This window comes from Plecotus auritus (assembly GCF_963455305.1).
Source record: "Plecotus auritus genome assembly, chromosome: 5".
In the NCBI taxonomy this organism is placed as follows: Eukaryota; Metazoa; Chordata; class Mammalia; order Chiroptera; family Vespertilionidae; genus Plecotus; species Plecotus auritus.
The window spans coordinates 25,755,299-25,775,865 of record NC_137776.1 but is presented as its reverse complement, the minus strand read 5'-3'; the positions used below and the strand labels follow the sequence as shown (position 1 = coordinate 25,775,865).

At 40.1% G+C, this 20,567-nt stretch overlaps 1 protein-coding gene across 2 annotated transcripts in view; it reads left to right on the top strand.

Moving 5' to 3' along the window:
- The window catches only part of EPHA4 (EPH receptor A4), a gene marked incomplete at its 3' end in the record, with an annotated part of 137,586 nt that overhangs the window by 46,389 nt on the left and 70,630 nt on the right, over positions 1 to 20,567 (top strand). For both annotated transcript variants that reach the window (XM_080669977.1, XM_080669978.1), the window contains exon 4: positions 12,902 to 13,057. In XM_080669977.1, the coding sequence (XP_080526103.1) occupies positions 12,902 to 13,057 (156 nt within the window). The remainder of the gene's footprint in view (positions 1 to 12,901; positions 13,058 to 20,567) is intronic.

Sequence of the window (20,567 nt, the reverse complement as noted above, 5' to 3'; positions counted from 1 at the left end):
TGCTTTAAGCTCAGCCTTGGTATTGATCTTCAAACATTCCCCAGAGATAACACTGTCCTTTCTGTCCCTCTAATACAGTGGTTCTCAACCTTTCTAATGCCGCAACCCTTTAATACAGTTGCTCATGTTGTGGTGACCCCCAACCATAAAATTATTTTCGTTGCTACTTCACAACTGTAATTTTGCTACTGTTATGAATCGTAATGTAAATATCTGTGTTTCCCCATGGTCTTAGGCTCTACAGCAGCGGTTCTTAACCTGTGGGTCGTGACCCACAGGTTGAGAACCGCTAGCAGGGTCGCCTAAGACCATCGGAAAACACAGATATTTACATTACGATTCATAACAGTAGCAAAATTACAGTTGTGAAGTAGCAACGAAAATAATTTTATGGTTGGGGGTCACCACAACATGAGGAACTGTATTAAAGGGTCGCGGCATTAGAAAGTTTGAGAACCACTGCTCTAATACATGTTCATCCCAGGGCCTTCATCACTTTCTCTTTTTCTTAAAATGCTTTTCCTATGTAAAAGCATTTTTGCCGCCCCTTCCTTAGCTCAGGGCCCAACTCATGTGTCATCTATGAAAGGCCGTTCTTAAGCACCTGCTCTACGCCCTTTCTCATCCCCACCCTCAATCCCTTTCACATCACTGCTTTTGCTCCCCTGTTAAATTATATCCCTGCCACTAAAGCGTGTGCTCTTCAAAAGCAGAGACCTTGTCAGTCATCCCCTCCCTATGCCAGGCATATGTAGGTGCTTAACAAGACATGTGGAATGAGGGAACACCATGGAGAAAAGACATTTCTTTTGGTTCTCTTTTTTGATTTTGTAAGTGGCAAAAAGATCATAGGAGCACGCAGAAATCTCTGCTATGACAGATAGGAGAAAGTTTAATGAAAAGTTTGCAGTTATGAATTTATTGGCGGGGGGGGGGGGGGCATCTTTAGGTAGACCCATAACTCATTCCCTGCTCATGGTTCCATGGCCGGGAAGAGGCTGAGCTCAGATTCTCAGTTCCCCAGTGAGCCCACACAAGGAGGCACAACTTCTGGACTAATCTGCTGAATATCATTTGAACCAAACTGTAAATGACTTTAGTGGTTATTAAAACACCTTTGGCTGTTTCAGAATCATTGAGTCTGCCAGATTCTGGGAAGAGTAGAGGCTTAGAATTTTAGAGATTTAAAAAGAGATTTTATAAATTATTTAGTCTGGTGTCCTGCGAAGAGTCTGAGGCTGGGAGGCCTTCAGTTGGGAAATGCTGAGCCTGGAATCCAGGTTCGTGTCCCACGGAGCCTGGCCCCTGGGCAGGCTCGCACTCTGGGTCCATTTCCTGCTCCTACATATGTGTGCTATGGATTAATGGTTGTGGTTTTGACGTACCAAGTGTAACCTTGACATAGCCTTGAGGAAAAATGCTTCATTTTGTTCACAGAGATGATCATCCACCTGCCAAATGGTTTTCTCTCCCTGGGAGAAGTATTTATGACTTCATTCCCTCCCCTTCACCTCCCCCCCCCCTTTTTTTTTTTATTTCAAATCCAAACCTCTTTCAGAATGATCCAGCCTCAGGGCTAGGGAAAAAAGTTTCCTATTCTAATAAATAAAATGCAGGGTTTCTCATGGTCTCAGCTTTCCTGACACAGAAATGATCTACTTTTGATGGCTGGCTGAAAGTATTTTTTAATGATTTTCACCTGCTTTGTTATGTACAGAAAGGAAGAGTAATTAGCACAGAGATTAAACCATTTTTCTAAATCCAGGGAGGCTACATCTTGTAAATGGAATCCTAGGAAAAATTTTCTATTTTCCATGTTGTTTAGATTATTTCTGAAGCTTGGTCCAAAAGTTTGTTTTGGATGAGCAAAGATTGTGGTACATCTGAGATGAATTTAGGATATGTGAGTGGTTCACGGGATTTTTGTTTTTGATAATAAGCCTGGTTTGTTCTCCTGCTTTCTTTAAACGGGTCAGCTCCCACTGCCATCCCATCCATATTTTACAAAGGGGAATCATTCCACTCTTTCTTTCTTTGTGGCCCACACTGTGGGAACATGTCATCATCCTGGTCTTGTTTTTAAGAATATCAATTTTCATCACGATTGCTCATGTTTGATACCTGGGATGAGATACAGACAAACGAGCAGATTATGACTTGATATTTCCCTGGCATCCTTGTTTGTGATTTATAATTTATACCTGGAAAAGATTTACCGGCCTAACTGATAATCCTTCCCAACAAAAGATAAACACACTTAAAGTCACTGGTGTGAAGTCAGATGCACTTGAAAGGGGCGAGGAATTCACCTGCAAGCACTTTTGGCACCTTGCCCTTTCCCATGAATTCAAACTGATGACAGAGAAAGCTGAGGCTGCCAAAGCTCTTTCGCCAGGAGAACCTCCCAGAGCCGCTGAGTGGGGGAAGGGGGGATCAGCCCGACCTGCCATACAGTAAGGAGGACCTAAAGACTGGCCCTTTGTGTTTTGTAAGAGATCAGATGGAAGCAAGGAAATTGTCCCAATGCTGTGGAGTTCAGATCTGTAAATGCACAGCTTTCCTCACTTCCCATGTGTCCAGGTGGTCCTGGTGAAAGTTCACAGGTACGCCATGACAAGTTGCCAGGCCAGCCTTGTCAAGGTGGGAGTACATGAGCATTCCATGTCACACAGCATGTTCCTGCTAGCAAGTAAATCTGCTTTCTTGGAACGATGATTTATCAACTGGACATGTTCAGAATGCATTAAAAAGATTATCAAATCTCCTCAGCTTTCGGAGTATAACTGAGTCAGTGGGAGAGGGTACGTTGTGACTAGCACTGGTGTATATAATAATGATGTTCTCAATGTCATCTCAGGCATTTGGTCTTGCAGGTTCTTGCTCTGATCTCTCAGATTGCCTATACCTCACAAAAAACAGACGGTGCAAATTTCCCATAAATTTCACTCGGTCTAGACTAGGATTCTTCAGGGAGCTCTTTGGGAATTTTTATTTTGTTCTCTCAGACATAAGCAGTGTTGGTATAGTCAAACACATATAATATCAAATGCTGGCAGATAGCTCTATAAAATCATTAACCCACTATATGAAATTCCAAAAACAGATGTTTAACCTGATCACACCCATTAAAATAAGTCACTTTTTTAAATCATGAGTATTCAGAAACATTTATTTCAAAAAATTCTTAGTAAATAATATTCAAAAGGTAAACAGTGAAGGGACCCCTGATCACAAAACTCAGCAGAGAATCATAATGTGCTGCTAATAACTGCAACTTTGGGGAATTCAGTCTTGTAAAGATTTTTTTTTTATATGTTCAGGCCCCATCAACATAACAAAAAAGAAGAGGGGGCATTGAGCAGTTATTACTACAGTCGCTTCAGCTGCATAAATCATGGTTTGTGACAACTCAGGCTATAAAGTCATCGGCATGGCAATGACTAGCAATGCAGCCGGAGTTAATCAAATAATTATTTAACACTTGTCTCTCTTGGTCTGGCCCCAGCTTCAGAACATATTTCATTCTCTCCCAGTCTCTCTTACAACCTTTAATTTTTAATAGAGAAACTGAGGAAGTATAGGATGTACTTAGAGTTAAGGAGAGAACCTCCAATTGAGCTGGGATCTCCCTAAAAAGAGGGTCCTTCTCTACATCAGCTTGGTCAGTACCCAGAGTGGCCACCACAGTGATTTGCTCCTGGTCAGCAATCACTAACTGTTATTTTAACTTCTGGGTGGAACCAGCTTCCTGGCTAAACTCTTTTTCCTCGGGAGTTTTCCACTCAGGGGTCACCTACTCTGTCAGATGCTGGTTTTCTAGTTAGTTCCTTCTACAAGCAGACAGGCTGGGTTAGGTGTGTAGGATAGATCCCCATAATTGCCGGCAAGGCAAGAGAGAACTCCTTAAGATGTCATGGTGAGCAATGGTCTGCTCCCTCCCTGAAGGCAAGGGCTTCGCATTCCCCAGCCTCTCAAGGCTTAGTATGTGCTCAGTAAGTACTATCATCATTACTATTATTAGTTTGTAAAAGCTTAATAAATGTTTGCTAAAATATGAATGACTGTGAATGAATGCATGAATGCATACGCCTCCTAATGGACAAACTTTTTATGTAACGATGCTAATTGCCTAGACTTCAGGGTTAAATTCAGATGGGGTAGTGCGAATAATAAAATAGAACAGCTGCTTCCTTTGTTCAGTGCTCTGGCCTGTTATTTGCAATCAGCAGATGTGTAAAAAACCAGTAGTCTTTATGTACCCCAAGCATCAAAGGGTGAAGAAGAAAATAACGACTCATCAAAAAGCCTATCCCTCTCAGAAATGTCAGAGGCAATCACGTTTGGTGTGAATGGTGAGGATTTCATGTCATCTCTCTGGTTGAGATTCTATCAGGGTTGAGGACTGATAGTTTTAGGGCAGCATACACTTAAATCTTTCAAAAGTATTCCCATATATTTTCAGTAATTTTATATTAAATTCAAGGCAGGGATTAGGTGTTTTTTAAAACATGACTAAATACTTTCTGCATTTAATTCATCTAAAGGCATTCATTTTTCTTTATTTTTTTTTCTTTGTATTGTGGTCACTTGTGATTTTTTTTTTAAATCTTCATCTGTTTCCTTTCCTAATGTTAACTTTAACATATTCAAAAGGTAGAAAAACTTAAAATTTTGTCATAACCTTAAAAATATTAATATAAGTCATTCAATCAAGTTCTACTCAATCTACTCAGATGTATATCTTCAATAGGATCGATCAACTGAGGAAAAAAATCAAACCAGTATTTCTTTAATCTCAGAGTTTACCAAAGAAAGTCATGATCTTTGATATATGATATTTAGTATGAGATAAAGAGAACAAATACCTACAGCATTTGTAGCACTCTGAGGATGAGATTGTTTCCCTGAATTAATTGTTTCCCAAGGCAACTTTGAAATCTATGATTTATGTAAAATTTTTTTATGTAGCAAATTTTCAATGTCCTAAGTGGGAGAATGAGGATTAGAGTAGAAATCAGGAATCTTTATTTAACAAACAACATATTTTTAAAAACACATGTTGTTATTACAGTTTGCTTTGCTACCTTCTATTTTAAAATTGTCACCTTTATCAAATTGAAATAACTTATTTATTTCCAGCAATGATCTATTGTGATTCATTACAAATTCATATTTGTCCCATTTTAGGGAAAATTGTAATGATCACACTAAATAAAAGTTCCTAACCATACTGTGGTCAAACCCAGTAGGGGCTTTAGATCAGAGTCGATTATATCTTTTTCAAAGATACTGACGCCCTTCACTTGTCCTATCAGTCAGTTACTTACATCTAAATTTGGAAGCATAATTGCCTTAAAAAGTCCCCTATGAAAAAGAACCCCAGGCTTACCAGCTGAAAATTGGAGGTACAAAGATTAGAGCTGGCAACATTCATTCCCGTTGGTACCTTTATGCCTGTAGGGAAGAAGACTGCTTTTAAGCAGAGTGTCTGGCAGTGGAATTAAACCTTATTAATATGCTGAGTCTGCTACTTACTTTGCTTCTCTTCCATGTTTTATTAAACTTTGTCTATTCTGTAACTTCTACTGTTTAAGTTGACTCTCTCCAGATTCACCAAAGAGAAATAGCTCCTCTGATAATTAGATTGTCTATTTTCAAGGCAAGCAGGGAAAATAATAAGTTATTTCTCCATTGCATTCTTTTTGTTTGTGTTCAATAATTTTTATGGAGTTAATTTAAATTTAGTAGGCTTTACATGAACTGCTTCGGGAGGATTTATTGCATCTTATGTGAAAACTGTCTTCATCTGACATTTTAGAATTACCCACCTATTTATGGGATTATACTGCATTCAGTTCTTGAAAGAGCAAGTCAATTTTCGGCATAGATTTTTTTGGAGTTGTCATTTTTTTTTTTTTTTTTTTTTTTTACCTCTGCCTGGCTTTATGAAAGCTAGCTCTGAGGTCAGAGTGGAAACAGTGGGAGGAGATGGAGTGTAGAGGATAGTAGAATCGAACTGTGGCTTGCTCAAGGAGATGGTTTGCATCATAAACTGTTGGTGGAAAAAAGAAACCTTGAAAAAGCAACCCAATAATTTACTTAATTTAAAAATGTGTTCGCATATTTTTAAAATTAAAATAAAATTTTACTTGATACCTAGCCTGTCTATGGTCCTTGGAGGACTTGTTAAAAGATCAATTGCTGGGCCCTCATCCAAGTCATTTCGTGTGCACTGAGGTCTGAGAATGCCTGCTACTCTGACTAGGAGCTTAGCGTTCTGGCTGAATTTGGATCCAGGTAATCTTCACTCCAGTGGTTCTTTTTTTTTCCTTTTCTTTCTTTCTTTCTTTCTTTTTTTTTTTTTTTTTTTTTTTTTTTTTTTTTTTTTTTTTTTTTTTTTTTTACTAACTAATGTCTCAAACCAGAGCTTAGGCCACATCAAGGATGATCTGAGTTGGGATAGGGAGTAAACCTAGGTCCACTGGCAAAGGTTAAGGCAACATATGTCCACATGAGTCACAAATGCAAAGTATTTCAACTACCATTTTAGTTCTATAATCTTAGTTGCTCAGAAACAACAATCAGTGTCATTCTTTTATTTCATAGATGAAAACAATTAAAGTTTAGGATTCCCAGGAAAGGAAAAATCTAAAAAAATGTAATGCTAAAATTAATTATAATTTATAATTGCAAAAATTTGAAGTGCCTAAGAGAAATTACTCCCAAAATTGACTAGAATGTCCCCCAAATCAGGCTACATCATTTAATCAAGACAATCCACTCAAAGGTGGATTTACTTTTTATAGTACTGACTCAAATCAGTTTTCCAGAGAGATGGCTGATGGAAAGTTGACTCTTTTGCAGCAATGGTAAGAAAACACTCTTTATTAAACTTTGTCATTAAAACTCAGGGGGCAGGGGGCAAAAGAGATCTGTAGGGTAACAGAGATCCAGGATCCTTGGATTCCAAACTTGATCCTCTAGAGTTTAGAAGAAAGGGTGGGTAAGTCATTTACCTTGAAAATGAATATGTTGGACTAGATCAAATGTCAGTAAGTATGGCCCCCAGGCTTGCCACCTGTTTTTTGTATGGTCTCAGAGCTAAGGGTGTTTTTTTTTTATAGATGACATTTGCAATCAATTTGATAATAGGAAATACTTTCTTTCAACCCCAATTAAGTGAAATGTTATCTCTCCAAATTGGAATTCTATTCTTCTCATTAGTAAATCTGTATTACATAAATGAATAAAAACCCAACTATACTTAATTGCTATTATATTTCAAATTTCATCAATATATTTTTTGGTAAATGTTAGACTTTTATCTTCTTTCTTTTAATCTTTATTATTGAAAGTATTACATAGGTCTTCCTTTTCCCCCCATTAACCTCATCTAGCCTTCTCCCTGTTAGACTTTTATCTTGTTATGCAAATAACTTCTTAATATCCTGGGTCTTCCTCTTGGACTGCAAAGCCTAAATTATTTACTATCTGGCTCTTTACAGAAATGTTTGCGGCCCCTGGATTAGGTGATCCTTAAGGTTCCTTAAAAACCCGATTTTTATTTTTTCTCATGGCATCAATAAATTCAGTTATGGAATGTGAGTGACTGGGATAATGTGGTTTTCCCAGTGTTTGACCCTGTTTTGCTATCTGTGAATGGGATAGAATCAAATGGACCCAAAGCAGAGCCTCATTTCCCTGCAGCAATTGTCTATCTTTACCCTGTAGGATTTAAAAGCAATTGAAGAGTTCTGTAAGCATAGTAGTTCAAGCTGCACAGCCTGGGGTAGTAAAGCAACCCTCTCTTGGGCAACTCTGAAACCTCTCTGCCTCAGTTTTCCCATCTGTTCCATGGGGAATGTTTGTTAATGTTCACAGCTTCCCCAAAGGTGGCTGAGGATCCCACATTTTTACAAAAAAACCTCAAAACAGAAACCTTCTGACAGAGTGTCTTCTTTTCCCAGCATTTATTCTTACAGCATTTGTAAAATAAACAGTCTAGCAGGTGAACAATTAATCAGAACTAATTCAACTGTGGCCATTAAGTGACTTTGGTATTTCTAAAATAGATTCCTAAACATACTGAAAATGCTGTATATCAGAACTCCAAAGGCAGAGCTCCCATAGTGCCTGTCCATTCACTTGAGGTTGGAGGGAACAAAGGCCTCCCAGAGCCAACTGCTTCCTGAGGACAAGTTTGCCAGAATGGCTCAAATTTCCCCTGGAGAGCCACTGATGGAATTTCAGCTTTGACCTTCTGGAGAATCTGTATTAAAATGCAAATTTGTTACCTAGGAATGTAATTGTTAACCCATTAATATCTATTTGTTAGCACTTGAACTCAAACTAGCCTTTTAAAAAATATATATATTTTATTGATTTTTACAGAGAGGAAGAGAGAGGGATAGAGAGTTAGAAACATGGATGAGAGAGAAACATCAATCAGCTGCCTACTGCACACCCCCTACTGGGGATGTGCCCGCAATCAAGGTACATGCCCTTGACCTAAATTGAACTTGGGACCCTTCAGTTTGCAGGCTGAGCAAAACCAGTTAGGGCTCAAACTAGCCTTTTCTTTTCAAATTAGCTAGAGCTGAGAGCAGTACTTGAATAGAAGCAAATCTAAGCCTGAGGTGGGCTCAGGGTGAGTTTTGAAGGTCCTTGAGTTCTGGGGACACATCCCCACCACTGTGAGCATCAGCATTTGCAAGAGTTCCTGAGTGCACGTGTGTGCACAAACACACACAAGCCCAGAGGAGACTTAATAGTCTGGACTGTGGGCCGAATTGCCCGAAAGAAATAATAGTGCACCCCATGCTGATAATTTTAAGTGTTTTAGTAGCCACATTAAAAAATGTAAAATGAAAAAGGTAATATTAAGTGTCATGGTACTTTATTTAACTCACTATAGTATCCAAATACAAACTAAATTTGTCTAAAAACAGACTATAAAGACAATCAGGTACTATCAATCTTTCTGTATTTCTTTCAAAAGGAGAAAAGTGACCCTAACATCTATATAGGGTATGTTTCAAGAGTAAGTTTAACTAGTTCCTTAAATTGGGCCTTACATCTCATGTAAGTAAGTCATCTATGCACCAAGAAATCCTGAAGATACTATATAAACTAAGGAATATTTTTTATTTATTTTTTTTAGCCAAAAGTAATTATGTTTAAGTATTCCACAAAGAAACTTCTACAGAAGACTATCCTAAAATACAGAGTGGGGCAAAAGTAGGTTTACAATGGTTCATATGAAAAATAATACAATAATTAAGAAATAATAATACAAGAATGAACTCTGTTTTGAATATGCACAACTCTAAACCTACTTTTGCCCCACACTGCACAACTGCTTGAGGGTAATGGGCGAACTAATGAGAGAAAAGAATTTTTCTTTCTCCTCCTCATCCTCATTTATCTTTTTCTTTTATTCAGAATCAGCAGAAAGAACTAATTAAGGCAAAACTAAAGAAAATGGATTCAAAGTTTGCCTTGTTCATGTGAACATATCTTCCCACGGTGGCATATTTGAAAGGCCAAGTACAACCATCTGTTATACTGCACCCCATCTAGTGAATCTTCCCCAGCAAAGGGGCAGAAGGATGGTGTCTCTTGGGTGTGCACTTTGGCTTGCTACAAGCTTGCTTGCCAAAGCATTATCATTCAAAAATTTGGTGTAACTGTTCTCACCCACCAGAGAATGATAGAAAATCATAGCATGTGTCAATGCTTGCTGTACCAAAGATATCTTTCACTGGGATTTTCTTTACAATGAAAGATGTACTAAAATTTTTAAGATGCATAGAAGTGGTGAATAAATACGGGATGTACTTACACATTTGTGCACCAAATGCTGGAGGGCTGTGAACCAACCACTCAGAGAAAAAAAAAAAAAAAAAAAAAAGTACTGAGCCATCAGTTTAGTAGGTCATTTTGAACGTAGACAGCAAAATGTCTGTGTGCATGAAAAACTACTACTATATTTTCAGAGATCCTTTCTAAGAATCCTGAAATATTAATAACATGGTCTTAATGTAGTTGAAGACAAAAGAATGTGGCAAGGGTTGCTGAGAATAGCACAATGACAATTTGGTATTTTCAGCTTGTGCTTGTAAAAGCAAGAGGAAAATAAAATAAAAATAGTGTGTTTAAAGAACAGCAGCCTTCAATTTTACAAATAGGTATAAAACCATATTCTCCAATTGAATTCACATATACATATTCTTTTTTTTAAAATATATTTTATTGATATTTTACAGAGAGGAAGGGAGAGGGATAGAGAGCTGGAAACATCGATGAGAGAGAGACATCGATCAGCTGCCTCCTGCACACCTCCCACTGGGGATGTGCCCGCAACCAAGGTACATGCCCTTGACCGGAATCGAACCCGGGACACCTCAGTCCGCAGGCCGACGCTCTATCCACTGAGCCAAACCGGTTTCGGCCATATACATATTCTTGATACATACTACTAGTAATACTAGCTTCAAGGAAATGTAGAAAAAAATATATAAAAATCCAAACTAGTTTTTTCTTAAATGAATATGTCCATAGGACTAATTTTTGAACTTTTAGAAATTAAAGACATCCTCCACTTTGATTTTTGTGAACTATGGATTTTATTTTTTGATTGGATGTGGTCTTACTGGAATGGAAGTTGAGAATTAGCAATGCTCCCCACCTCTCTTTTTTTCTTATAAGCTTTTGAATGAGCCATGTGTCCCATTGCAATGAATCAGTCACAGGCCAATTTTCATTGTCAATCTTTCACTGCCATTGTGAGTTTTTAAGATTTTGATGCCTGGTGAAATGGGGGTGCACAAGGATTAGTCAGGAACAGGGAGAGTTTTCCGCCAACATCCAGATGTGAAATAATAAAAGCAATGCATGCCTTCTTGGCCGTCCTCGCAGCCCGTGACAGGTTGCCTTTGTGGGCTGTGGCTGAGTGAGTGACAGACAGGACCCAGTGGGTTTGTCCCGAGTTCAGGGACTTGTGGTGTTTGATGTGGGACGGACAAGCCAGTGCTTCTTTCTGCTAAACCTGGAGTTTCTGATTTTAATCCAAACCCTAGGGCCATCATAAGCATGACCAAAAGCACCTTGCATGTTGAACCCTATCTAATTATGTGGACTGTATAAACTTGAGACACATAAATCTCAGTCACTGGAGCAACTTGTTTTTCTAAGATGCTCCGGTCCAGTGAGAGATGAAAGCAAATAAGGGAGAGATTGATCTCCGAGCGCTTTTATGGTCGGTGCGCCACACGTCATAAACTTCTGGCTCGTTAAAGGAAATTCCATAAACAACTTTAGTTAATAGCGACGAAGGAACTGTGTGCCTTTCTAGAGCTTCTGCTAAACTCCCTTTCCACTTGTGATTACAAGAGCACGATTAAGGAAATACCAACAGGATGTGCAAGAGGGAGGAACAGCCTTCAACTGGAAGCCACACGGGTGATGGATGAGTAATGAGACAAGGGAATGAGGCCATCTCTGCTCAGAGAATCAAGCAGTTTTGTGGACCTCTTTGTCTCTACTCATTTGAATAAAATCTGCTGGCTTGCTGGCATGGTTGGTCTCTTTTGGTAGGTCAGGCTGATGGAAACTTGCCTGATGGGTTCTTCTCCCAACTGGTATTCTTGATAGTATAGAAACATCCTACGGAGGTGATAAATGGAAAGAATTGAGAGTGGATCATATTGGAAAGATTGTGGGTAACTGTCACTTTTTTTTTAACCTCTGGTCTTTGAAATAACTTTATGTTTAATGGCCTTGTCACTGTGGGTTTAATACTGATGGTGTTGGTCAATTTTTATTTGAGATTGAGACAGATTTGGGAGGTGATCGTGAAGGGCATAGGGAGAAAAAAGGGGAACATGGCTCTATTAATTATTTTTTATTGTGAGGTTTCCCAGAATTAGTGGGTTTTTCCACATTAGTGAAAGCAGTCTTCGGTGTCAGTGTGATGATGTTTGTAAAGATGAAGTCATGGAAAGTGTGTCAGGTGCATAAGGAACTATATGGCCCATGTTCTCTGCACCAGCCCCTTAGTGTGGGGAGGGGGGTGGGGAGGAGTGAGTTTGTGGAGAGAGGGAGGGGAGTGTTGAAAACCTGGGGAGGGTTTTATTAATTTGAAAATAAACACAAACTATCTTCTGATCTTAAAAAATTTTTAGCATGTTTTACTTCCAGAATCTACTATTGGTAGTATCTAGAACTTTCCCCTCAAATTGTGACTCAAGTCTGAACAACTCTTCTTTTCTTTTGTGCTCGGTTGTTTTAGTTGGTCTTTTCCCTTTGGTCCTCTCTGTAGCTGTAATTAGGAAATAATCAGCAACCCATTTTTTTGTTGACACTTGGCTACACTTCCAACTGGTTGGTTCAAGACCATGCTCTCAGATTTCATAGCATGTGGCAAAGAGTGCAGGCTTTGAGGGCAGGGCATTTGGGGTCAAAGCTGGCCCCTGACATTTACCAGATGCATGGTCAGGCACTGGCAATTTACTGCTCAAAGCTGGTATTCCTCATTTCGAAGGTAAGGCTAATAAGAGTACCTATGGAAAAGAGGCGTCGTGGGATTGAACATTGTGCTTATAAGCAGAGTCCCAGCACACGGGAAACACTGGGGAAACTTTAGCTGTGATTTTATTGATACTACCAGTTTTAAGAAAATTTTTTTCCATGGGGCTCCTCTGCCCTCTGACCAGAAATGTTAATGTCCCTTAAAGAGTGACTGTAATCCACGCACGTTTTTGGTTGCTTTACCTGCATCTCGAGCCAGGCGATCACTAGTGATTAGCAAAAATGTCTCCCTTCTTCAGAATCAAGGAGGTGATGCTATGCTTTGCTATGTTAGCAATGGTTTATATTGGTTTGTTTTTCTTCTTTCCTGTAGCCTGCAAAATTGGATATTACAAAGCCCTCTCCACAGATGCCACCTGTGCCAAGTGCCCACCCCACAGCTACTCTGTCTGGGAAGGAGCCATATCCTGCACCTGTGATCGAGGCTTTTTCAGAGCTGACAGTGATGCTGCCTCAATGCCCTGCACCCGTAAGTTGTGTGATTGTCTCTCGTTTATATAATAGCAACAGCTTTCATTCCCACCTAGTGGGGCATTGCCAGGTCTTCTCCCAGGATAACAGTGCAGGGGGCAAATTACATCAGACAGCCCTCTTTTCTTAATCATAGCAGGGGAAATGATTATGAAAAGAAAGGATCTTTCTCACTGTTCTGTTGCTTTCAAAGTGTACAGCTGCCAACAGACGACTTTGCAGAGCAGAGATTGAGCATTCAGGGGTCGTCTGACAGTGTAATTAGAGATGAGGTTGGAATTTATAAATGGCTTTACCGGCTCATGGAGGACTCAAGGAGAAGCTTGACGGTGGCAGAGAAGCGGGTATAGGGCAGGGCTCCGAGCATGGGATCCCCTGCGGACAAGAGGTTTCAGTTCTGTGTGATACTGATGTCATAGCTTGCGTTGTCATTGCTCTTCGTCCTTCTTTCCTCATAGTTTTGTATTCATAGCAGTTAGGCTTGGATCCTAACAGATGCTTGTTTAACGCTAGGCACTCAGTAAATGCTGGGCTAATGAATGGATGGGATTGGCACTTTGGTATGCTGGGGAGTAGAGAAATCTTTTCTCACACTTTTATATAGACAGTGTTCCCAGGTGTGGGCCTTCCTTCTGTGTACACTCTGGGCTTCTCAGACCCTGCAATGACTGTGACCTTGACCAGAACAGGGAGTGGTATGCCCAGGTATTCCACCCATGTGTTTCCACTGCATGAGTCTGTCTGTGTGTGGAGGGACACACCTAGGGGGCTGGCACATAGGCTTTCCTCAGGTCTTGCCTTTGTTTCCAAGCCTGCCATTTAGTAGCTCAGTGACTGATGGTTTAGCCTCTTAAGTCTCACTCTCCTCATCTGTGGAATGGAGTCAATAGTAAATAGTACCTCCCTCACGGTTGTTGGTACTGAACACCCTCATGTTGTTTACTTAATCTGTAAAATACATAAAATGATGCTACTCCGTATTATTTTACTGCCATTATGAATTATTTTGTTTCTTAACTACTATAAATTCCATCTTGGCTGCCTGGAGCCAGCGTCATTCAAATGAAAGCACTTTCTCATCGGGGATGAGGGGGGTGGGGAGGGGCAGTAAGGCCAGCTGTTTGGCCATTGTCCAGCCCAGGCACTACCTTTTTTTTTTTTTTTTCTCTTAAAATATATTTTATTGATTTTTTACAGAGAGGAAGGGAGAGAGATAGAGTTAGAAACATCGATGAGAGAGAAACATCGATTCAGCTGCCTCCCGCACACTCCCCACTGGGGATGCGCCCGCAACCAAGGCACACGCCCTTGACCGGAATCAAACCTGGGACCCTTCAGTCCGGAGGTTGACGCTCTATCCACTGGGCCAAACCGGTTAGGGCCCAGGCACTACCTTTAAAGGGTAGGGGAACAATTTCAGGTCCATCCCAAATTTGTACTAAAACTGCCATACTCTCATGAGTTCCTGTTATAACCAGAGACAATACAACAATAGCAACAACAACCATTTACAATTATGCCCAGGTAATGTAGCAGGCACTTTCAATAAACCTTATCACAGGGCTGATATTATAATACATCTATAAGATAGGGATTATTTTCATTTCATAGAGGAGGTAACTGTCAGCTCAGATGTTAAGGAAAATGTCCAAGACTCCACCCATCTTGGTGGAAGGGCTGGACGACCAGAAGACTCCCATCACCCCCATTTATTGGGAGGCCTTCTTGCCAGCTACCTAAATTCCAGCTCTAACTTCAATAGGGAAGGAATACATGAGGGTCATTCTTAGGTGTAAGCATACATGGGCAAAGATGTCCTTGTTGTCTTCTTTTTCTGTTCCTTCCATAGACTAAGTACTTTCTCTGGATGGGCGTAGACATTTGATATGCTTAAGTCCAAGCCTCTTTTTCTTTTTCCAATCTAAATATTCTTATGCTCCATTGTATGATTAATTTAATAGTGACTCTCTTCCTCTATCCACACCCACACCCCAATTGTGGGATTTTAGAGAATGATAACAAACTTAAAGAGAAATATTGTGGGCTGACAGTATGATAATTATCCTTAATTTGGATCAAGGAGTCCACTACCTATCTTCCCTACAGATGATGCCTTCTCTAGGTTGGGGTTTGATTATGTTATGAACCTCACAAAATTCATCTTTGATGGCAAGGTGGATGGGCTCTTTCTCCCAGGTATTTGTAGTCTTAGGATGCTGACCTGTTAGCTAGCATTCTAGGGAACCATGGGCGAATTCCTTAATCACCACAGCTTGCTATATGGAAGTTCAGGGAGACCCTAGTCATTGCCACATGCCTGAGCTACTAAAATGTTTGCTGGGGGAGGGAAGAGTTCAACCAAAGAACTTACATGCATACTGGTGGCCCAGTGCACGAAAGTCGTGCATGGAGGGGGGGTTCCCTCAGCCCATCCTGCACCCTCTCCAATCGGGGATCCCCTTTGGGGATGTCCGACTGCTGGTTTAGGCCCAATCCCTGTGCTGGCACCCAGGACTGCGGGGCAGGCGGCTTGTCCCTCTCCTGGGCCAGAGGCGCAGGTGCAGCTGCTGGCACCTGGGACCCTGGAATGGGTGGCTTGTCCCTCTCTGGGGCTGCAGCCTGGCTGGTCCCCATTCCTCTCTCCCCAGTGTTGAGTGTCTGAGTCATTATGGTGTGATGGCATGAGGACTATTTGCATATTAGCTCTTTATTATATAGGATATGTATAATCCATGGACACAGATAATAGTGGGGTGAAGGCCTGGGAAGAGGATGGAAGTGGGGAAGACGGGGGTCAATGAGGACAAAAAAATAGGACATCTGTAATACTTTCAACAATAAAGGTAAATTTATTCTTTTCTTTATTGTTGACAGTATTACAGATGTCCCCTTTGGTTGTTGTTGTTTTCCCATTGATCTCCTCCACCTTGCATCTACCCCTTGCAGGCCTTTACCACCCTATTGTCTGAGTCCATATGCATATAAGTTAGTCAAAGTGTAAGTGTGGTAGGTGAGCCCTTGGAATTTTATGTTTCTGTAGGAATAAATGTTAGCTTTATCTTGAAGATGCAAATGAGAAAAAGCAAATATTGATTCTTAGCCTACGAGTGAACCAAAATGTTTAAAAACTAAAGTAGCTCTTGTATTTTTCAGAGATAGTTTTCAATAACATAAGAGAGGAAGACTGGTGGTTTTTTGTATCATTAATAAAATGCCTGTTAAAATACCAAAGCAACATGTGATCTTTTTTTCCTGATCCACTCTCTTGTAACTCCTACACTTCACTAACCCAAATGTGCAGGATTATTCTAATGCTTATTGCATCTCTCTGAGCCGAGTTAGGAATAAACACAGTGCTGGTCTTAACACCACCAACTTGTGGGTTTATTTACCCTCTCCAATCCCCAGTTTACTCATCTGTAAAATGGGGTTCTTACTATCTACCTGTGTGGTGGTTTTAAACTTTAAATAAGAAAATATTTGTACTGGTCTGGCACCTGGTAGGGATCTAACAAATGTTGGTCCTCTTCTTTTATGGCAGCTGGTCACTTCCTCCCCCAAGCTTCCTCCATAGCAGATTGCCAACAACTGTCCATGCCTCTGTGATGATTTTCTCACTGACTGCACAATTAAATGACACCCAACAGCCTCACTGCACTCCAGAATTTCTGGGAGTAGGACTCAGCGTCAGTATTTTTAGAAGTTGTCCCCATCATTCTACTATACAGACAAGGTTGAAACCACTTCTCTACAGAGTTGAATTTTTAAGTTCTTTTTTTTAAAAAAAATTAAATTCAATGAACATTTACTGCATAAGACCTCCTTTGAGATAGGGATAATCTGGGAGGTCACCATATGTTGCTAACAGGTATACTAGTAAGTTAAGCAGCAAAATTAGAATCTATTATCTTCCTGATGAATACAGTGGACCTGCACTGTCCAATCAATAGCCCCTAGTTGCACATGGCTATTTAAATTTAGAATTAATCACATTCAGTTTAAAATTCAGTTTCTAATTTAGGTTTGCCACATTTCAAGAGCTCAGTAGACATATGTGGCCAGTGGCCACCATACTGAGCAGCATGCCTGAGTCACTCTGAGTTATTTCTGTCATCTCAGAAAGTTCTGTGGGACAGTCAGTGCTGCAGCAGACATTTCAATAGAGAGGAGACAGTGGGAATTTCTCAGAGAACCTCTTGTTCAAATAACCCACAGGATGAAGCCCTCCTCCCCACCCCCAGCTTTATCAGATTCTCTTGACAAGATCTGGGGATGGGAAGGAGCCTAAACATCAGGGATCCTTTCAAACAGATTCCAGCCACTAATGAGTCCTTACCAGTTGGTTAAGCCAGGTGACAAACCCAATTCCCTTGTGCTGACAGCCATGGCAATCAGGCACCTTCTTTGTTCATTCTGCTGCCTTTAACCCCCACATTCTTATGCAGCTCTGCATTTACTGATCACTCACTGTGACGGCACACTAATGAAGAAATAAAACACACGGATTGAGACTCATTCTTTCAGCCACAGAGAGACTCTGCTCCACTGGCTCATAAAATCAAGTTTTTGTTCACTTGGAGCACGACTAGACCAGGTGAACACATGCAACATTGGCTAATTTAGCAGGAAACGCCTAAGAAGTTCTGCACACCATCTACATTGCTAGAGAACTTGAGAGAATTTAATGATAAAATAAACTTTATCTTTGGGGAGATTTCCCACGGAGCCTCTGGGTAGATTAACATCAGTGTCTGCCTGAGAGATAGACAACGTTTCAATGGAGGAATCATCTGAATATTTTCAAGAAGATAATCCACACCTGTTAAAACAATACCTTTTAAATGTTGATGTGCATGGAAAGCACCTAGTGATCAGCAGATGTCAGGCCTGACATTCTGCTTTTCTAACAAGTTCCCAGACGCCGCTGAGGCTGCTGGTCTGTGGACCACTTTTTCGTTCTAAGAGTTAGATCCTCCCTGATGGATGGCAGGAGACAAGGGACCCTCTCTTCCATGCCTGTAAATTTCAGGGCTGCTCTTCCGCTCAGTGGTGACTCTGAAAATATTTCCAGGGTTCTGAACATCCTTCCTTAATGGAAATCGAATACTTAATTTATCTCCCACATGAAGAAAATCCATCTGGTATGGAGTTGCATAATCCAAGACACTCACTGTGGGGCTTCTTTTGTTTGTGTTTTCTTCCGGAGTCCCCACTAGGTTACCGCCAGAGAGTGTCAATGGGAATGGTCACCTTGGACACGTGGACCAGTTGAAAAAGGCGATGGGGCTTTTGGTGACATTGCTAGCAAGGCAGACTCCCAGACCTTGATAGACACAAGGATGTCATTTAAGTTGATGAAGGGATTTTGATTTCATAAATCTGTGATTTTAATTAATGAAGTTAATGTTCTTTAACTCTGCAGATAACCAGCCCTTCCCCTTCAGATCTTGTTCACCTCCCCTTTTCTTTTCCCTGTCATCAGGAATGTTGACTGGCAATCCCGGTGTTGGAGATGTCAGCTGCATGCCTATGCAGGAGGACTGAGTGCCTTTGTCACTCAGTCACTTGTTCAGTGATTATAGTGAGAAAGGTCTTCCTGCCCCCTGCCCCTCAGGAGGCTGAACCAGTATTACACGTAAAGTAACTTTCCAACCCTTTATTGTGTTTTAAAATGACCCTGGGTGAAAAATGCCTTGTAGAAGAAGTAAATTGGTTTTGTGTATCTAGAAAGAAATAGCTAATTTGTTATTTTGGCAACTTTACTTCTGAGAACCATTACCAGAGTGGTTTTGCGTATTTTTCAATTGGAAATCTGTTCTTGTGCTGCTGGGTACTCCTTATTTAACTTGTTTGATGAAACTTATTTGAGCCCTGTGATAGGGAGCACTCTGTAAATAAGAGATTATTATTTTAGATTGCCAACTTAAAGGGCCTTCACAAATCTGTCTCCAAGTAAACGGCCTTGAATAATTCAGTCAGCTGTGCCAAACAAACAAAGAGTGGGTGATTGATACTTAGACGTAGCCTAAAATATTCCAAAATTGCAGCTTTTAGGACAATTTATACTGGAGTTGCTTAGAGCTAATGAGGGCAAATTTACCAAGATCTATGACGAAAGATCTTGATTTGAAAAAGCTTTTTGCAGGTTTAGGTTATCAAGCAATTGAATAGCCTAGCTCTGTACAGCAAACATCACTTACTTTGTCTCTACATTTGCCTTTTTAAATTGAATTTAGTGTGCCAATGTATTTCCTTCAGAAAGTGTATTGTTTTAAAATTACCATTTCAGTTCTATTACTCAAAGCCTTCATTTCTAATGCTTTCTGACAGTTATCAACATAATGAACCATAATGAAATGATGAGCAATCTTCAGTGCAAACCCAGTGTGGATCCCAGTGGTTCTGTGACTGTGTTGTTAAAATTTGAATGCAAATTAAAATAACATCGTCCTTACTTGTTCCCAAGGTCAGGAGAAGAGAGAGACTTTTTTTTAAGTGCTTTAATTTTGGAAATCTCACAAGCATTTTCAAACAAACCCTTGAAGGTATGATGTTCAGTTTAATTCTTTACCCCAAAGATTTCCATGCTTAACAGTCTGGCTGAGGGATTTTGGGAGGGATGTCTAGCATGTGGCTTTGATGTTTAAAACCATAGGATAAAAGGCAGTCTTCAGTTTCAAGTAAACTCCTTTTTTTTTCTACCCAAGAACATATTTCTTTTTTGCTTTAAAGCTGCAAGTAACTAATAACACTAAGGGGAAAGGCATTCTAAGAAACTGATTAATGAGAGTGCAGTTAGATCTAGTGAAAGACTGTTTTGTAGAAGAGTGAGAGTATAGGCCGATTCCCAAAGTTTTGTTAGTGAAAGTGTTTCAGAGGATCTATTGATTGATCTCTAACCATTCCATGTTGTATCATCCATGTAATCAATCATTGTTGTGAACATACTTTTATGAAAATTCTTGTCTCTAAGATTTTCAGGAAATTTGTTATTTCATGTTGATCAAATTGGCAGTATATGAGTGTAGTTTCATACTACATTTCATTTGTCATAAGTCTAAAACTTAAATTGAGACATCAGCTCTCCTATTGCTAGATTACATGATATGGTTCTGCTGCCTGTTAGCCAGTGCCCGTCCCCTGGACCTTTCAAACCGACCAAAGCAACCAAAGATGTTTTGATGATTTGGATGCAGCCTTCGCCGACCCATTCCATTTCCAGGCTGCTCCTTTAGTGAAATATCAGTTGTTCAAGGTCCGACATCAACTAGTGAGTGAGCCATACCCTTGTTTCTTCTTTCTGAATTACCTTTCAGCATTTTGAATACTAATGAGAAAATACATCTGGAGAACCCAAGAACACAATTCTTATCCAATGACAATTTAGAATATAGATGAAAAAATCACCTGGTGTGCTAAGTGAAAGGAACTAGACGGACCCAAGGCTGATGATCACTTGCCATTTGGTTATTTGCAAAATTTTGTCAAGTTTTAATACAGATCAGGTA